Below are 19,323 nucleotides of genomic sequence, written 5' to 3'. Positions count from 1 at the left end.
TAGCTCACCATGAAATGTAGCACTAGCTGTAGAGAACTGAATCGACCCTTTTGTCTGTAGATTGTCGCCAGCCGTGTTTCCTCTGACCCAGATTGTAAGCAACCCATATGCAAACAACTGGAGCTCCATGTTATTAGAATTTTCTGTGGTAACTCGATTGCCGATAGATTTTCCATATCCTACTTCCTCAAGGATACTAAAATTACGCTAAAATGCTCGGATTAAACATATATAAGAATTTAAAATACAATAAAGATATTGGTCCTTTGAAATCAATCGGTCAATAGTAGTTTTGCAATTGCAATAGAAATAATCAATTGCTTTGAGGGGAACAAATGATAAATAGATTATAAAAGTTATATTGAGTTTTTCAGTTAGTACATATTTTTTCTCTTATGTTCACAAATAGCATACCTTGAATAATGAAACTTATTGTGTAACATACTGGATATGAAAAACTGATGAAACATATTTCATGACCTCTCAACTATGTGTTGTCTTACAACTACCACAACTGTGTTTGATACTTGATTTTATATCGTTATTATGATTCACTGCCTCTTTCACATGAACAAATTTTAACTTTGATGTTGATTGGTCTTCCATGTTGGAACATATTTAGTAATTATATATATATAAGACTTCCATTTTCAGTAGATACTTCCTTTAATTGACTGTCATTAATTTCTTTTATATCTCGTGGTTCACCTTGTTAGAGGAAAAATAAGTAAAGAAACAAAGGTTCTTTTCTATGATCACTTTCAGAAATTGTCTAAAATTTAGTTATCGATTTTCTTCACTGTCCAGACAACAAGTGATGCTGTTTAAAAAGATATTCAATAAACTGGTGAATCATTGCCCTATATACTAGCAGTTACACACATTTCACTCGAATTTTACCAAAGTCATTCTTCTTAGATACCTGACATACCTATTAGATTAAGTGAGTAAGAGCCAGTTCACACTGAACTTAACCATTTACAGGCCATGTTCTCAATAAATGTATTTCTTTACAGTGTTTAAGGTAATATGTGTTACCACTTCTGTATGCTCCAGGTATCTAGTGGCAGTCTGCTGCACCCGTTGTAGTTTCTGTTTGTTGTGAAATATAGCCTTCAAGACAGTGGGAATATGTGTCCAACCAAACAACGGTTTTGTAATGGTTATTGGGAAGTATGGCTATCACCAAAGTAATTTCTGGAAGGAGCTTCAGAAGTATACTTACCACAAAATGAATCTATCGTTTGTGGTCCTTGGGAAGCATACTTACCACCGACCTAGGGGTAACCCAAAGCTTTTGGGAATATGTTTTATCAACTCTGTCTATGTGTGACATCTTGTATTAGTATACTGCATCATGTGTATAAAAACAGCTACCACAATCAGTTTCTGTTTGTCGTGGGGTAACTGCTGTTGTTGGAAGACACTATTTCGCTTCTGCAATATGTGTTATTGTGATCTGTATTATCATATATATTTATTGTGTGATAAAGTTTCAAGTATTGTATTAACATTGTGGTAAGCAAACTTTAATGTCAGTAAAACGTATTTTGAAATAAAGTAAAACAAAAACATAAAATAAAAACAGGAAACTCTGTTCATTATTTTTTAATGTGTAATGGCAACACATAACAGTTCAAAAAAAGGAAGTGTGAAATCCATTTAGCACCACAGTTTTAATACCTCACAAAGGTGGCATGGTGGTATATGTACCTCCATAGTTTTTGGCCCTAAATCACTAAAATGAAATTATCAGAAAATAAATATAGTCAGTTGTTCACAATTCTAATAGGATAGCAAAAGTTATCTTTGCTGAGTTGCTACAAAAAATGCGCATGTGAAAGGGTTAGACAGAAAGGAAAAGAATGCAATTTCACGATCAAATCATGGCATATTCACACTAGACAGTACACCAATTTCATAAACACCAAGTTCTGAATGGTGAAAGTGAGTTTATGAAATACCATCCATGATACAAAAAATCGGACTGTAATATGAGAATTAAGGAACTAAAGATGATTAAGTGCATTAATGGTCAAAGTAAAATTCATAACAGTAGTTCTTGAGATACTGTTTACGGCAAACTTCTGAGAAGTGAAACAACTTAAGAAATGTGTTCTGGAAAAGTATTGCTCCTGTGCAACAATAATATCGTCAGTAGATCATAGTTCAGATTTCAGAAGAGTTGCTCAGCTGAGATGGCAGTTTATATGTTCACTAACAATAAGTATTGCAGAAATTTGTAACTAATAATTCAAATGTAAACAGGGAAGATCCTTCTGACTGGGAATAAATCACTTATAGGTCTCCACAAGGTTCTGTCTTAGGTCAACTATTGTTTCTCGCATGTGTAAACGATTTTCCATCTAATGTACAACAATCAGTTTAGTTCTTTTTGCAGATGATACTAGTATTGTAATCAATTCAAACATATATACAGCAACAGAAGACATAGTAAGCAATGTTTTTAAAACTATTATTGAGTGGTTTTCTGCAAATGTTCTCACTCTCAGTTTTAAAAAGACAGAAAATATTCAGTTATGCACTTCTAGAAGTACTACAGCAGTGATAACTGTAACACACAGTAAGGATATAATATCTGAGGTTGGAAGTTCAAAAACTGTAGGTATCCATAAGGATGAGAATTTAATGTGGAAAAACCACGTACTGGAACTCCTAAAACAACTTTGTTCACCCACATTTGTGCTTTGAATCATTCCAGATCTTCTGGATAGATAAATCAATAAGCTTACATTTTCATTAAAAAAAGTCATTTGGAATAATAATCGCTATACCAAAACAAATATCTTCACAGACACCAACCACATCACACAACATTTCAAGCCGTTTTTGGGCATATGTGCGATTATGGGTCCTTTCAGACAGACAAACGTGGAGGAAGGCAGCAGACTGTGTGTACAGTAGATGTGGATAACAGGGTGTTGAGATGAACCCAAGTAGAAGCTCCAAGCAAGTGGCCTGCCAACATGATGTACGCTAAAGTACGATTATGTGTTCCCTGCATGACAACCGCTACTGTCTCTATCACCTGCAGTAAGAGCAAGCAGAGAATTCCTCTCTATCAGAAGAATTCTGTCGATGGTTTTTGTACCAGATCATCACAATTATGCGATTTCTGCCAACCATCCTCTTTAACGACGAAGCAACCTTAACTAGAACTGGCATCATCAATCTATATAATCGTCATCTGTGCGCTGCAGACAATCCGCAGGAAATGGTTGAGGGATCTCATCAGCATTGGTTCAGCATCAATGTGTGGGAAGTGATTCTTGGCGACCACATACTTGGACTGGTTATTATTCCACAACTCTTTGGCGGAGGAACATACCTGATCTTCTCTGGAATTCGGCTGCTTGAGAAGGTAAAGGCAATAAGACACGTATTATGATTTCTGCATGACAGAGCACTACACCTCTTCCGCATTACAGTTCGCTGACACCTCAACGACATCTTCCCTGGACGTTGGATGGGACACAAAAATGCTGTACCAGTGCCTGCTAGACCACCTACTGTAAATCCCCTGGTTTTTTACTTCTGGAGGCACCTGAAAAGCGTTGTGTATACTGAGCCAGTTCCTGATGTGCTGACCCTTCAACAACGTGTTCACAACACCTGTGACACTATTCAGACAGAGGCAGTAACGTGCGAAAGAGTGTGGCAAATCATGATGCGATGTATGAATGCATATACTGCATCCCATAGAGGCATCTGTTGTGATGTGGATGCGATGCAGTTCTCTACCGTGTTCCAGGGACGATTAGTTGTCGTTGCATGCATGTTCCTAGGACCTTTTCTCCTCAGTTTCCAATTCGTCCCTGCAGTTTGTTGGTGTTATTAATGTTCACCCAGTATAATCCGCTGTAGTTCAAAAGGAACAGTTATTGTATAATTACAATACCAGATGGAAAAATGACGTTTATTACTCCACATTATATTTAGCACCAAAAGGGGTGCACAGTGTCGCAACAAAAAATTTCGATCACTTACCCAGTGATACGAGGGATATTCGTAAAGTAAGTTCCGATCGGTCAAGAAATGGAAACCACTGTGAAAATCTAATGAATATTTGCACATATGTGTTCGACAGTGTCTCTAGTATGCCTGTCGGCTACATCACTTCTATGTTTTCAGTTCTGAGCGCTTGGTTAGCTCACAAAGATGCGTAGAAAATAGTGTCTCCCACCAAGTATGAGGTCCTGGTGAGAGATTTCGCCTGATGTTATGCAGTCCACATTACAGAACTGTCACACGGTTCCTACTTTGTGACAGTTCTCGGTCGCAATCTGCATGGTCAATGAAAATGCTCCTGCAGCGTTTTTGATGGGAAGTGTTTGATCACCCGCACTACAGCCCGTAATTGGCTCCCTCTGTGTTTCATCTCTGCTCACATTAACTACTGGCTATGAAGACAACATTTTCGCACAGACAACGAACTATAGATGAGCGTAGAGAATTTGCGGGAAGCACAGGTGACTGCCTTCTATGACGACGGTACTGGAAAGTGGGTACAACTCTATGACAAATGTCTAAGTCGGAGTGGGGACTAAGTAGAGCAGTGACTGGAAGCTGTAGCTAACTCTTGCAGATAAAATATTTCTGATTTTCAAAGTGGTTTTCATTTCGCGACCACTCGGAACTTACTTTCTGAATAGCCCCAGTATTGAATGTCTGACAGACAGCAAATTTAAATCTGAATGCAAACCAAAACAGTTTCTTTGTGACAACATTTGGTATTCTGTAGAAGAATTTCTATGATAGAAACGTGTAAAAGGTAATGGGTAGAAATTATTAAATCACACCTTTGTTCAAAAGAAAATGGCCAGCATGCAGCCATATTGCCAGATGAATGTGTAATGTGAACGTAAAATGACATTCTTCATCATTACAAATGATCATAAAAATGGTCTGTGGAACATGAAACTAGCTAATTCATACTAGACGGAAAGTCAGCATGATATCATTTTGCTTAGATTAATGTAAACTGTGAAATTGAGCTCATGAGATAGAAAAATCTAGACTATGGTATTTTTCACCTTCAATGCAGGTAACTTTCTCACTTGAAAGAGGTGATTTAGTGAAAATCGCTTTTTTAGTTTATGTGATTTTTTATACACACTGTAGACCTTTTCTCTGTTCAGTTATTGTAAAAAATAAATCATTTTCGCTTTTTTAAAATATTCTCCTCTCTTGAAGAAGAACACTCTATTTTAAAAAATATTCCAAGTCGTCATGGAACATTTGCATCATGGTACGAAAACAAAGCAAAACTATGTAAAAGACACTGTGTGTTTGACTAACGTATTTTTCTACTTGGAGGGCACTTCCAAGCAATGGTATGAGAACAACGAGGAGAAGTTCACAAGCTGGGTAGTATTCCGGGTGGAACTGCTCAAGTATTTCGGCGACAGACAACGACAGAAGTGCAAGGCTGAAGATAAATTAAAGTGCAGGTCACAGCATCCAGTAGAACCTACAGCATCCTGCATTCAAGACGTCTTGGAACTGTGTCAAATTGGACCCTAGAATGAAGGAGGGAGATAAAGTTGCACATCTCATGAAGGTTGTTGCTGAACACATGTATCAAGCCCCACTACTGAAGGAGGTTTCGACAGCAGCCAATTTCATAAAATGGTGCCATTGAGCCGTGCTGCGGCTCGCATTGGTGCTGTTGTAGGTTTCCATCCTTTGTTGGAGGCCAGACTGTATCGTTTAGTTGACATGGTTGCGGTTGTTTGTATTCTTCTTGTGTTGACTGGCGCCACTTGGTTTCGCAAGCGTTGCCTGTCCACTAGTGGCAGCAGCAGCATTATCGATATGTAGTAACTGTGGCCCTATTTTTGGAGTGACGTCTTTGTTCTTCCGGGTCGTGTGAGTGTGCCAGTTCGGTTGGGGACTCCGGAGGAGCCAAGAGGGCAGTGCGAGGAACACGCCGGGACCGCTGGCAGCACGCATGCACTGGTGGATGGAAGGGCTGTACACGACCTAGTCGTCAACCGGATCCAACGAGCTTTAAGTTGAGTGGATTTTAATCCTAGCAGTGAAGCCTCCATCAATGTGAGATCTCGCGATTCTCCAGTGACTTGGGTTCGTGTTGCTACTCGCAGTGTCGCCGAGGCGAATAGCAGCGAGTGGAATGCTTGGTGAAGGCGGATCTAATTAGCTGTCCTCGACCTCTTGTTACTAATTGGTGCATTCTATGTGTTACTATTTGTTAAGTTCAACCAGCGGTATTTTTCCTGCCTCGTGGCCGCTAACGCCCCATTGACCTGCCCTGGACTTTAGTCTATGTAATGGCAGTGTACATTTCCTCGCCTTGCCGCTGCTGTTCGGTAAGGCGTGTAGTTTTGACAGTTTCCGTGATTTACAGGTCGATTGGTGTTTCTTCTACTCTGGTAGTAGTGGTTCCTTTCTCCTTTCGGGCGCTCTAAACACAGCATTCCGAGGACGTAGTGCTGACCGCCGTTTCCGGCTTTGGCGTGGCGTTCCATCGTTGCATTGGTTATTGGACGTAAGGTAGCTTCAGCAGATTATCATTAGTCATCCGTTAGACTGCCACTATTCTGAGTTACCACCTTATGAAGTGAATGCAACCCTTGGCTGCCTTTCTCATCACTCATGAAAGTGTTTCTGGCTGGACGTACACAGAGGTCGATTCCAGGAGCACCATCTGTGACTAGCCGTTGTGTTATTATTTTGTTATTGTATTGCCAAGTTACCATTATTTGTCCCACCTTTTTGGTGATCAGATACCTGTCTTTTAAATTAACTTTTGCTATTGCCTTGCTGATTGACAGTATGTTGGTTAATTTTTTTAAATAATTGCCATTCTTGGCGTTAAAGACCTTCAGCCGTGACTGTCGCTACTTGTCTTAAAATTCTAATGTGGCAATTGTATTTTAGCAGTTAACCTTTAAGACCTTGGTGATTTGTTTTCAATATTTTAATAACTGGCGCTTGGTTTGTACCTGTAAATTAAGATGGGTTTCATTTGATGTCTTTTTAAAGTCGCCGACCAAGGTTTAGATCTATATTGGGACCTTTATCTGAAATTAACCTTCCTACAGGCCCTACCTGCTTGAGGAAAACAAGTTGTAGTGTCTTACTGATCGTAGCACCAGTTGCACGTTTCAAAGGGGTCAAAGTGACTTACTTGGATGTTAATTCTAAAACTACAAAGATAAATGTGTTCGTAGTATTAGCTGAAAACAGTCTTGGCTGCAGTTTTAGTTTTTTTTATTTATCAACTACGCGTTTAACCTTATTTAGGCATCTTCAGGATGATCTTAATTTGGTATTTCTTAGGGCGATCCTTTAGACAGTGTAGCTAAAGGGCGTCGTCGAGTACATCAGGCCAGAATCGCCTTCGGTAACCTCAGTAAATACTTTATAGACGGACAAGAGTCACTCCAAGACCTGCGTAACGTGTACACGTTCACAGGAGAAAATAACAGAATGAGATGGGGCTTAAGTAGTTAGCATAATGCACCTCAGCGTCGTGTGCTAATACCAGCAGTTACGCAGTTACAAGTTATGCAGTTCTTGGAGTCACTCATGTCCATCTAGAAAGTATTTGCTGAGGTTAACGAAGGCGATATTGGCCTGATGTACACGGCGATGCACTTTAGCTACACTGTCTAAAGGATCGCCCTTAGAAATACCAAATTAAAATCTGCCTGAAGATGCCTAAATAAGGTGAAACGCGTAGTTGATAAATAAAAAAAATTGTAACCAACACTGTTTTCAACTAATACTATTAAACACTGGTTTGCTAATTCATGCCACAGATGGATTGGAAGAATTTCTATAAACGTGTTCCCATTCCTTGTCCTTGGTAACGGTCCCATCAAATCTGTTCCTGCTAGATGTTTTAGCTTTTTTGGTATTATGGGTGACAACGGTGGTCTAGTCTGAAAAGTAACGTGGTTAGCACGTTGGCAATCCTTACATTTTTTTGAGTACTTGCCGAATACGTCTTTCCATGTTGGGGAAATGTGCGGTCTCTTTAGTTTCATAAAACATTTCTTCACCCAAAAGTGCCCATTACTTAAGCGAGTGTACCATATATACTTGTTCACGACTTCATCAGGAACACATACTGTCCATAAACTTGTACTTGGGTCTCGTCTGTGGAACAGCACGTCATTCTTCAGCAGATAATGCTGACGAATGTCAACCGAGTTCTTGTCCTTCCACTTATGTTTGACCCTTAACACCTCTTGGACTTTGTCCTGTTCGTTTGAGATGTTTGAGAAAGCTGTTGTCATGTAGTTTTCAAAAGGAACTCCTCTTATGTAATAATACCAATTTGGTCTTCATCGAGAATTTGGGGAGAAGTAATTCCCTTTTTTTAAATTTTCCAACTTTGGTCTCGCTGCTTCTAGATCAGCTTCTAAAGCAACCAATCTAGATTTTAAATCTTCATTTTCACACCTTGCTACTTCCTTTAAGTTTGTCTCCTCGTCACGCATCTGTGTGAACGTGTTTAATTTGGATTTTAGAGCCTGGTAAGTATTCTTTAAGCGTGACAGTACTTCACTCTTAGGGAGTCATCAGATTCTACGTTAAGTGTGTCTGATTCAACTCGTTATCACATTTGTTATCTGCCACTGAGAGTTGCAGATTCAAATTTTCAGTTGTGTAGTCATTTATTACGTCGCTGTTTTCTGTGTCTGGTGTGATAGTTACATAGCCTCGGTAATACTGCCGTACTATGTCCTCGTATGTGCCAAAATTGTATACATTTGAATCTGATTTATCAGACTGTCCACATACTTTATAATCTGCTTCGTTTTCCGATTGCGACGGGATATTTTCCCTGCCATTTTCCTCTCCATTATCAACTTGTTCTTGCCGATTTTGTTCAACTCTCGCAGTCCACAATGCCTCAGGCAGTCATCAAGGCCTTTTCTTCCAAAATTTTGTGGGAGGTATTTAGAAGATCCTGTAGCGTGTCGAACTTTTGATCAGGTGTACTTATCCGTACTTCCTTCTTTTTTCTATGACCAGTATTAGCCGTATTTTGTCGGTTAAGCCTATCGTCATTATCAATCGTAGTGTCACGGGTTACAGTAGAATATGTATTATCCTGCTGAAAATCATTTTTCGTCTGTGCAGAATCAAACATGTGTACCATATACATTAATGCTTCATCATAATCAAATGGTTCATTACCAGGTAATGCTGGGAGTTCATCCGCATCGTCATTGTCAATCCAACCTATTTCGTCCCAACACTTCAGCTGTGACTTCCTCTCTATTTGTAGTATCTGTGCGGATACCTTTGCTGATCGTTCTGTCGTTCCCGTTCCCAATTCCTACTCTTGTACGTCACACCTTAACCTTCTTATTGCTGAGGACGCCTTGTCACCCAATTCTGCAGGAAGTGTGTTATCTGTTTGAACTTCTGCAATACCAAACGTCAGTCAATCCTCATGCTTCCCAGGATTTGATGGTCGTAATTCAATCTCCGTCTGTGTGGTTCGTTTCTCTGGTAATTACCCGAAGTATCTGTCTGTGGCTGCGTTCTCGCTCCACCTTCCCATCTGCTCTCTCCTCATGGACCTCGAGATCGCTGATTATAGTCAGTCTGTCGGTTATCCCGAGTTCTCTAGTTTCCATTCCTGTTTTCGTCTATATACCGACCGTTCCAACCACTATTAAAACCATATCCATTACGCTGTGGCATAGTATTTCCACTACTCCCATTTCTTTAATTATTCCCACTTCGTCCAAAATTCAATCCCAATACCATCGCTACTATTATTGTTATTCTCCTTAATATTACGTGTTCTTTCAGAATTACTCTGTCCTAAATCGCGACGTCTTCTACTTCTCTTAAAACACCTTTGAACGTTTCTACATTATCACCCCCACGTCCTATCAAGGCTTGTTGATACTTCGTTGGCAGTTTCGTTTTGCATATTTGAATCAATTCTCCGTCACTATATGGGTTATCTAAGTAATGGTTCCTTTTAACCTTATTCTCAAAGCATCTGCCTGCTGTTTTCTCATGCGAATTTTCGAATGAGACGTTTTGTAATAATCCGTATTTTATTCTCATCTCAGCCTCAGGAGACCAATATCTTGCTACAAAGGCAGCTCTAAACGAATCATACGAATCGCAATTTTCTGCTATCTTCTGCATAGTTTCAGCAACGCTTCCCTCCATATGTGCGCAAATAAAATCTAACTTATGTTTCAACGGCCAATGTGTCGGTATTCTTACTTTAAATTGGTCAATAAATGTGCAGGGGTGGAGAATATTTGCATCTTCCTTATAGTGCTGATATATTCCGCCCTGTAAGACAGTGGTTATCATCAAAATCTCTCGCTTGTCTCTGTGATGCACCTGCTGGGTTTTGAAGACTGGAATTCTGTCCTTAGTTTGCGTCAAATCTACGCAAACGTGTGTGACTTGGTTCATTCTGTGACATTTGTGTCGTAGAATCACTCGCAGGTCTCATTGTGCAGTATGTGTGCATAACGCCCGCTGCCGGCTCTGTATCTTGACGTGTAAGCAATTCTGGCTCGTTAGACGTCATTCTGTAGCCCGTCGGTATTCGTCCTACAGGTTGTGTCGTTTCGTAACGCGTCACTATGTTTTGATTAGCGTATGTCACCCTTTGTGCTTGACGTACTGAACCTTGCTGCAAATCACGCTCTTTTATTCCAGATTGACCAGTTATTCTTTCTTGAACATGTGCTCGCAATCCGAACTGTTCCCTACGGTTACCGTGATGTTCTGGCATACGCTCGGTTGGACTAATTTCCGTTCGCGTTTTATCGCTCCATTACGAGATGTCGTCTCAGCAATAACATGTTTCGCTTCCGCCGTCGCTTTGGTGGCAAAAGCTTCGACCTGTTGTTTAACCCTTTTGACACTTCGTTGCATATCTTCACGCAACGTAACCATGTCTCTTTGGACATTGTCGATGTATGTTCTCAGTTGTTTGTGCTCTATAACGAACGTTTGAAGCGTGATTTCCGCTTCCTTAGCTTCAGTTCGTATTTAATCTAATTGGCCTTGAATATTATCACGCGTTTTTTGTATTTCCTTGTGAGTTTCTTTCAGCCTCAGTGTTATGCTCCCTTCTAATTCTTTTTGCCCTTGTGTTATGCGCTCTTCTGTACGCTTTTCTGATTCTTGGAACTGTGCTGTTTAATGTGTTATGCGCTCCTCTATACGCTTTTCGGATTCCTGATATTGTTGTAATAAACGCTGCAACATTCCAAATATGATGGCTTTTTCGTCTACACCATTTTCGCTAGTTGCCATCAGATGCAACCGTTCCCTGTCTCGTTTCTCGTGGGCCGTTTCCTTCACTACCGAACATAGTGTAGCAGCACTAACACTCGTTCTTTCATGCAATTGAAAGCCTGACTGATTCAATATGATTACGTTTGGTTCAATATACTGTAAATCACTATCTACAGACTCAGCGTCTGATACCTTAGCTATGTCGTTCTCATGTCCATCCTTTGGACCATGTTGAACATCATGTGTTACATTTTTGGTCTCATTCGGTATTTCTGCGTGTTCTGTCTTGTGCTATTCACGCTGATCTACCTGTTGTGTGTCCAACTCGATCCTATCAAGATCTTCCATGACTTGTCTCTGTCTTAATCGATTATTTTCTGTCATTTTTGAATGTTCCACTAAGCGTTGCTGTTCGAGACTTTTCCTAACCTGACTACATGTTAACATCTGATCATAAGACCTTATTCTACCCCAAAATATCGACCACGGTCCTATGCTCAATATTTGAACCCGTTTCCTCGTCTTTTACATAGCCTTTTGGTTACTGGAGTTGAGTCAGAGCTCAGCACAACCCAATTCAACGATGTGGTGTGTCAGCAACTAAGAAATACATGAATACAATACTATCTACCCTTACCACACAGTTGAGTTACATTTTCTTGCTCCAATTTGCTTCAGCTTGTTGTTTGGGAGGCTCATGTGTTTTGTGCCTATCAAAACCAAACCCTCAATCTATCAGAATGGCATAATTTCGCATCCTGGCAGGGTCGCCATTTTGTCGTACGTCTGACCTTTGTATCTGCACAGTGAGTGTACTCATGTGTGCAAACTTAGCTTACCACGTAGTGCACAAATGGACCAAACATCTGAACTGTCTTCTCAAGCTCAGGGTGACAGACACTCTAAATAAATATGACCCTGGCCCTGTAAGGCACCTAATATCAGGTGCAGATCATAACAAAATCATTAGAAATGCTGCTGTCATACCTAGAATGCATACATTAACAAAAGTGAAAGTTTGATGTCTAATCTAGAAAGACAACATAGCTATTCCCCTTTTTATTTACCTATAATTTATCAACTGTTGCTTTCAGGGGTCAAGTGATAAACAACAATTATGTTCAAGTACTTTTGACACTCAGTAACGAAATATTTAATTCTTAGACATATTAAAATGACGACTATTAAAATCGTTATCTTTACACACGAAAAAAATTTTGTCACAGGAAAGAATGATTATTAAAAATCCTCATCAACTCATTTAAATCTATGTTGTCATAGCTGGTCAATGTACTGAGATGATGGAGAGTAAATTTACTTTTTGGACCAATGAAAAAAGAATCTCATGTAAACAATGTGAGGGTAGGTTAGTATCTAAGCTTTTGATATTCAGTGGTCAAAGCGAACACAAGTTGGAGTGAGTAAAATCTAGACTCGATATTTAATGTGGTCTAATGCGACATGGTACTTTACCAAGCGGCATCTGCAAAGGTGTTCTCCGTACTGGATCTGAAACGCTAATTCCTTACTCTAGCCTAGACTGAATTCACTCAGTCGCAACTTTCCTGTGTTCCGTAGAACATTAATCTTTTCCTAATCGAAATAATGGCTGTTGCATACTCGCTATGGGTTGGAGCAATGTGCACAATTTCTTTGTCTGAAAAATTCCTGCAGGTATAATTAACTACCGCTTTGCTATCTGTTGCCACAATACGTGAAGCTTATCGTCCTCACTTTGCAGAAAGCAAAGCTCTCAATGCTATCACTTATTTCCACACACTTGTGCAGTCCACCGTGAGATGAGAGAGAGAGAGAGAGAGAGAGAGGGAGAGAGAGAGTTAATTTTAGTTCTCAAAATGCTTTTATATAATGATGATCTCCCCAGTGTGTCGCGTCTGCGTCGCCAAATATGGATTCAGCCAATCTCTGTCTCACTAGGGGAAAATAAATTTTTATTTTTCTTGCTGGGTCGCAGCCTGGCCCTGTTATTGATGTGCAGCCACTTACCCTTAGTCCTGGCCTTATGTACAGTAAAAGGAATAACGTATTGTTCTGACCTTATCCCTTTCTATGCTGAAGCTCGCTGTTCCCTTGCTAGGTGGAAGTTTTACAATATCATTAACCAACTGTTCGGTTTTTCCCTAAAATGCATTTCACATTAGCTTGTTTGTTAATGCCAGTCCATATATTGGTAGATATTGTTATGTTATTTTTCGGTACATGAGGTTAACTGCAATTGCCTTTTGTTGATATATTATAATTATTATTTTCTAAGGATCTCATACTGTATCGTCCTGTCGTTATGGATAAAGTTCATATAATGTCCATAAAATCTGGATGCCTTACACAAGAATGTGACATAGCTATTATCATAGCAAAGTGTGTATTGGGGAAATTCTTGTGATACTTGTTCTCCCCAGTGGGATGGTCACCTTTGCCAGATTAGATCGAAGCAGTATGATGTACCTCTTCTAGCGGTTCTAGGCGTTACAGTCTTGAACCGCGCGACCGCTACGGTCGCAGGTACGAATTCTGCCTCAGGCATGGGTGTCCTTAGGTTAGTTAGGTTTAAGTAGTTCTAAGCTCTAGGGGATTGATGACCTCAGCAGTTAAGTCCAATAGTGCTCAGCGCCGTTTTTTTGTACTTCATCTCACAACTTACAAGGGGCTTTGCAGATTCTTATACATGCTGATCCGTTGTCGATGGCACGTGCCTCAATCAACTGCCCTGCAATAGGAGCTAATACCATTTCTCGCTAACGAGAATACTGTCGACTCCAGGTACTGAAGCAGCTTTACAAGACCTCAAGAAACATAGGCATAGGGAATGTTCCTGGGACACCCATGATTGAACACCCCATGGCACTTGTGGTAGTTGCGAGCCAAACAGACACAACAGAAAGTCGAGGGCAACAGGCAACAGGTTACTTTTTAGACACACATAGTATATATAGTTTGTACCTGCAATATTGTTGTTTCAGTGATACATATTTTGCATTACATTTATATAGCTCATGTAATTGGATAGGTAAAAACTCTAATCACACCAAATGGTGGTAAGAGAACACACATACAAATGGTATTACAGTGTGCAAGCTTTCAGAACCAGTGGCTCCTCCTTTTGCCGCAGCTTTGTGAGTAGATTTTTTTATCTGTCCAATTACATTATATTTTCAAGGATTGATTATTTTGTTGATTTATATAGCTTGGTCATGCACAACAACCTAATCTTCTTGTCTCTTTCCAGAATGATAAGAAGGAGTTTGAATACAGGTATTTATTTGTACAGATGGATGATTTTCCAAGAGAAACAATAATTCTTGAAGACAATAGATATGATGTGCCATCGCCAGTTGAAAAGCCATTTGGCAATCTGCTTGTGTAAAGCAGTTAATTAATTTCCTTGTGCTGTCAGGATCTCTTTTGTGTGGGTATATTTTATACAAGAATACGTAGAATGCGTTATACAAATAAGGTAATCATTGCCAGGAATAATTTAACTCAATTAAGAACGTGACTCAGTGTCAGCAAAAATGAGTGCAACTGATCATGAGTTGTTTGCTATGTGTTTGTCACTTAAGCATTTCCATCCGTCTTTTCCATCCAACTTTCAGTGCAACAGTGATTTCAACTCACTGCAGGAATGTCTAGTACACTGCACAGTTCTCAAGCAATGTGCAGCACTTAGCAGATGAAACAACATGGTTTCAGATTGACTGTCTCGAAAATGTGCCAGCTTATCTATTCGTTGGACAGAGACAGCATTAAAACAACAGGAAAATCTTCTTTTGCGATGTCTCATATAGGAACAGTGAACTGCACTGCAGCTCGTTTGTGTGCCAGACAGTATTACATGTGACATAGCAAGAGGTAAGCTGTGACCCTACATACAGGGAAAATACGTCCGGGAGTTTTCGACACACAGCATAAATTAGCATGTCTAGGAGTCTGAGTGACAGCAAAGTTAGTCTCTCCTAAAGTTTTGTAGCCAGGAAATTTGTCATGCACGACCATGTACGTGTCTGACATGCTGCGGTAATAAGATTGGTAGGCATCTCACCACACCTGTTGCGAACTTCCAGGTGCCATATACCACATTTTCGTACACATATTTGGACGCCTTAGGACCACTACCATCCTCTGCCAAACACTGTTATTTGTTAAGAATGATTGATCATTTTGCCATGTGGTCAGAGATCGTCGCGATACAAGATACATCCACTGAACTGGTTTGAGAGCTTTGCTGCACACTTGGTTTTCCAGGTTTGCCATACTGTAAGACATAACTACAGATTGTGTGAAACTTTTCAGTGAATTTCTCCTTATTTGCAGCTCCAGCCATCTCCACACTACAAACTACCATCCAGTGAGCAGTGGTATTGTAGAGTGATTCCACCATGTACTCAAAACGGCCCTAATGTGCAGTTCATAATCCTGATCAGAATCATTGCCACTAGTTTTGCCCAGGTTGACAACAGCAATGTAGGTGGAGAACCTCCAGTGCTCGCCAGCACAATTGGTCGACAGTGAGCAGCTATGGGTTGTGGGGGAATTGATCTCGTCAGTATCTGCACAATGTTGTACCAGAGCTATACGCACAGTTTGCACAATAACTCAGGCTCACAACGAAGTCCATTCAACATGCCGCTCCTGTCAGACACCAGTGGGTGTTTGATCCACATGTGGCTCAGGTATGATGTCATGCATCCATGCTTTGTTTCGCCACATTCAGGACCATACAGAGTAATTGCAAGCTGTAGCCACAGTTCCAAGACTGAAAAAGACTATAAACAAGAGACAGTATGAAGAGAGCGACTCAAGCCTGCATATACCGACGAGTGTATGTCCTCTTCTCACACTACAACATCTGACTCCAATGAAGAGGCTGGAGCTTTGGCACCAGTAGAAGACACTGAAGGTTTTACCACGGACCAGGAGCAATCTTTGCCTGTGCCAGGCAGATTAAGTGCCAGTTCCCTCACATACTGAAGGCACCCATTTTTGTGTTTAGGCAAGGGGCAGGGGGTGGCTGATTAGGCGAAACCACAATACGCTTCGTTGCAGTAAGAGAACGAAATTATCGTGGACTATAAAAAGCATTTTGCCGCCGTCGGCATAGTTACTTTCGTTATTTACAGTTGTTGACTTTGTTCATCCTACACTTGCTTAATGTTGGTATTATGGAATGCTGAACAATATTTTTTGTCAGCGAGAATGTAAGTTTGAGTTCTCATAAGATCTTTTATGTATGTACTGAACTTTGGGGGAATATAATGGTTTATTAGACTTCTACATTTAGTCTGTTTAATTCTAAATCACAAAATTGATTGGTTTTGGCTGCGATCTCACCATAATCGATGACGCTCACTGGCAATGTATCGGCAACAGACTTTCGATCACACATTTGTTGAGCGCTGAAATACATCAAAAACATTCTCGTTGTTTCCAGGGCTCTCGGGTGTCCAGCCGGATGCGATCGTTGAAGTCCCTCGATATTTTGGAGAATATTCGCCGAAATATGATAAGAGTTCAACGATCGCATCCGGCTGGGCACACGAGAGCCCTGCAAACAACACACACGCCGGGAAAGCCTCTGATCACATAAAAACATTCTCGTCTGTGGCTACTTTTATCTTCAGCATGAAGTTCTTTGAGAACTTCGATGTTGTGAATTGCATGTTTGTTTATTTACTGCTTTACTTGTAGAGAGTAGAGTGAGGGATCTTGGAACATGTGGTACATTATTGGCTGAAGTTACTAGTATTGTGTTGTATCGGTGGAAATAATCTACACACATTTGACTCCATGTAGGATGCATGAGAGAATAACTTTTGGCAAGCATTACCCCGGTTTTTACGTGATCTTTTAGTACGAAGACGAGAGCCCCCATCCCTAAGCATTTTCAAGATGCAGGTGGTTCGCCAAGTGTGTTCTAACAAACTGAGAACTTTTGCTTACCAATCAACAGCAAGGAGCCTATGTGTGTCTTGTGGGGCAATGAACAAATACGCGGCACGGGAAGGACGATTCTTGGCAAAGGTCATGAAATCAGGTCCTAAGAAGAAGTGAGTTTCCTTTTGTCATCTGAGTATACTGCTTCATTATAAATATTAATATTGAAAAGGTAATACTGCGTTAGTAAAATTTATTGTAGTGTCAATACTGGCTTACACAAATGGACATTGAAAACTGTGTTCCGCGATGTATCACCGGTATGATAAACGTTTCCACACTGTTGAAAATATGAGATCTTACGTTTGTTTTTGCAACCCAAGCATTGTGATGCAGAAGGCGGTACGTTACTTATATCAGATGCATGTAAAATCACTATCGGCCTATGATGTTCGCTGTTTATGATTATGTCATCGTTCATTCGGCGCGGTGCAGCGTTGTTAACAAAACCCACCGCACTGAACCTGTTTTTGTTTAATGTTGATACTCTTAAAATTTAAGAATAGAACAACCGAAGTACAGAATGATCCAGATATCCCATTGCTCTGTAGCCATATTGGAGTAGTAGTTGGCGCTCGCCAAGTAGTTACATTTTATATTTTAGTAACATGTGAACATAAGTGTCAGAAGTTAACCTGTGACGAAATATTAAATGTCATATATGTGTACCACACACTCGAATGTGATTATAGAACAACGGAATATCAGGATCATTCTGTACTTTGGCTGCTCCGAAAGATGAAGAAGCCCAACATTAAACAAGTACAGGTTTGGTAGCTTTAGCTGATCCTCACACAGTTTGTAATGAGGACTGTGGAAACCATTAGCACTGCTGTTGAGAACCCATTTCTAAATGCATTGAGACTAGAGTCATAATGTAATACTCGCAGTTAATGGCGTTTCAGACCACTGTTAATGTTTAAAATCAGATTAGCCTACATGATTCATATTAAAATAATTGGAAAACTACAAGAATAATAAATTAAAAGTGGAATTGAGGAACTTAAGAAGAATTTGTGAAATACTGACAAGTGCACAACACATCTGGTGTAAATGAAAAATAAAATGTAACCTAGTCATAGGCTGTTTTGCAGAGAGTTATCTTAAAAAAACAAGTGGGGGAAGCAGATTAAATGTGCACAACTACTGGATAACAAATAGCATCAAAACATAACAAGAAACTAACAAGAGACTCCATTTGGCTTCAAGGGGGCACACATTATAACATGGTTAAATTACATTACAAACTGTAATTCAAAATTCTAAGCAAAGTCAGAAGATCACCAAAATGTAGGTACTTCCAAGAAGAAAGCATAAATAAGGTTCTTCAGCAAGAATATAAAAACTGTTTGGAACAGAGTAAGATATGTGACAAGAAAAACAAATCAGGAAAATGTAGCAGTTTCTGTAAAGGTAGATAATGAACTGACCAAAGATAACCCAAAAAATTACAAAATCTGTTAACAACTTTTCTCTGTCAGTAGCAGATAATTTAGCCCACAGTTCCTAAGAAATGCTTTCCAAAACAAGTTTCACAAAATTCAACTACAACCAACATTTGAGGTTTCAGTGTTAACAATTATCTTCAATGCATGTTCAAGTGACTAAAATGAAATTGGGGATAAAAAAATTGAAATGTTCTGCTCTACTTAGCAATAGGCCTATATTAATTGACATTTGTGCTGAATCTTTTCACAGCAGTACCTCCCCAGAAAGACACATGCTGTTTTTAAACCAGTTCACAGAAAATAAGGTAAAATGTTAGTATAGAATTACTGAACAATTTAATTACTCCCTGCATTTTGAAAATTATTTGAGAAAATAATGTACTGTGCAATAAACTTATACATAGTTAGTACAAGCCTATCAACTGACCAGGCAATATGTACCGTGACAGATGATAAACTAGAATCAGTAAACCAGAAATTGCCACCATTGGAAGTATATTATGACTTGGGGAAGGCATTTGATTCTGTGAAACATGCTATCCTAATGAAAAACTGAAAATATTATGAGATACCAGACACAACAATTTCATGGTTTTTATCTTAAGTGAATAACATAAAGCAAATGTCTTACAATTCCATGTGTCAC

At 39.7% G+C, this 19,323-nt stretch overlaps 1 protein-coding gene across 1 annotated transcript in view; it reads left to right on the top strand.

Moving 5' to 3' along the window:
• Positions 1 to 16,936: 16,936 nt before the first annotated feature.
• The window catches only part of LOC126484503 (putative ribosome-binding factor A, mitochondrial), a 75,509-nt gene continuing 73,122 nt past the window's right edge, over positions 16,937 to 19,323 (top strand). Inside the window, exon 1 of the mRNA XM_050108040.1 lies at positions 16,937 to 17,342. Within this exon, the coding sequence (XP_049963997.1) occupies positions 17,185 to 17,342 (158 nt within the window). The 5' untranslated portion in view covers positions 16,937 to 17,184. The remainder of the gene's footprint in view (positions 17,343 to 19,323) is intronic.

The sequence above is a fragment of the Schistocerca serialis genome, chromosome 6 (genome assembly GCF_023864345.2).
Source record: "Schistocerca serialis cubense isolate TAMUIC-IGC-003099 chromosome 6, iqSchSeri2.2, whole genome shotgun sequence".
Lineage (NCBI taxonomy): Eukaryota > Metazoa > Arthropoda > Insecta > Orthoptera > Acrididae > Schistocerca > Schistocerca serialis.
Note: the sequence above shows the minus strand (reverse complement) of the source record. Positions and strands in the feature narration are given on the sequence as shown.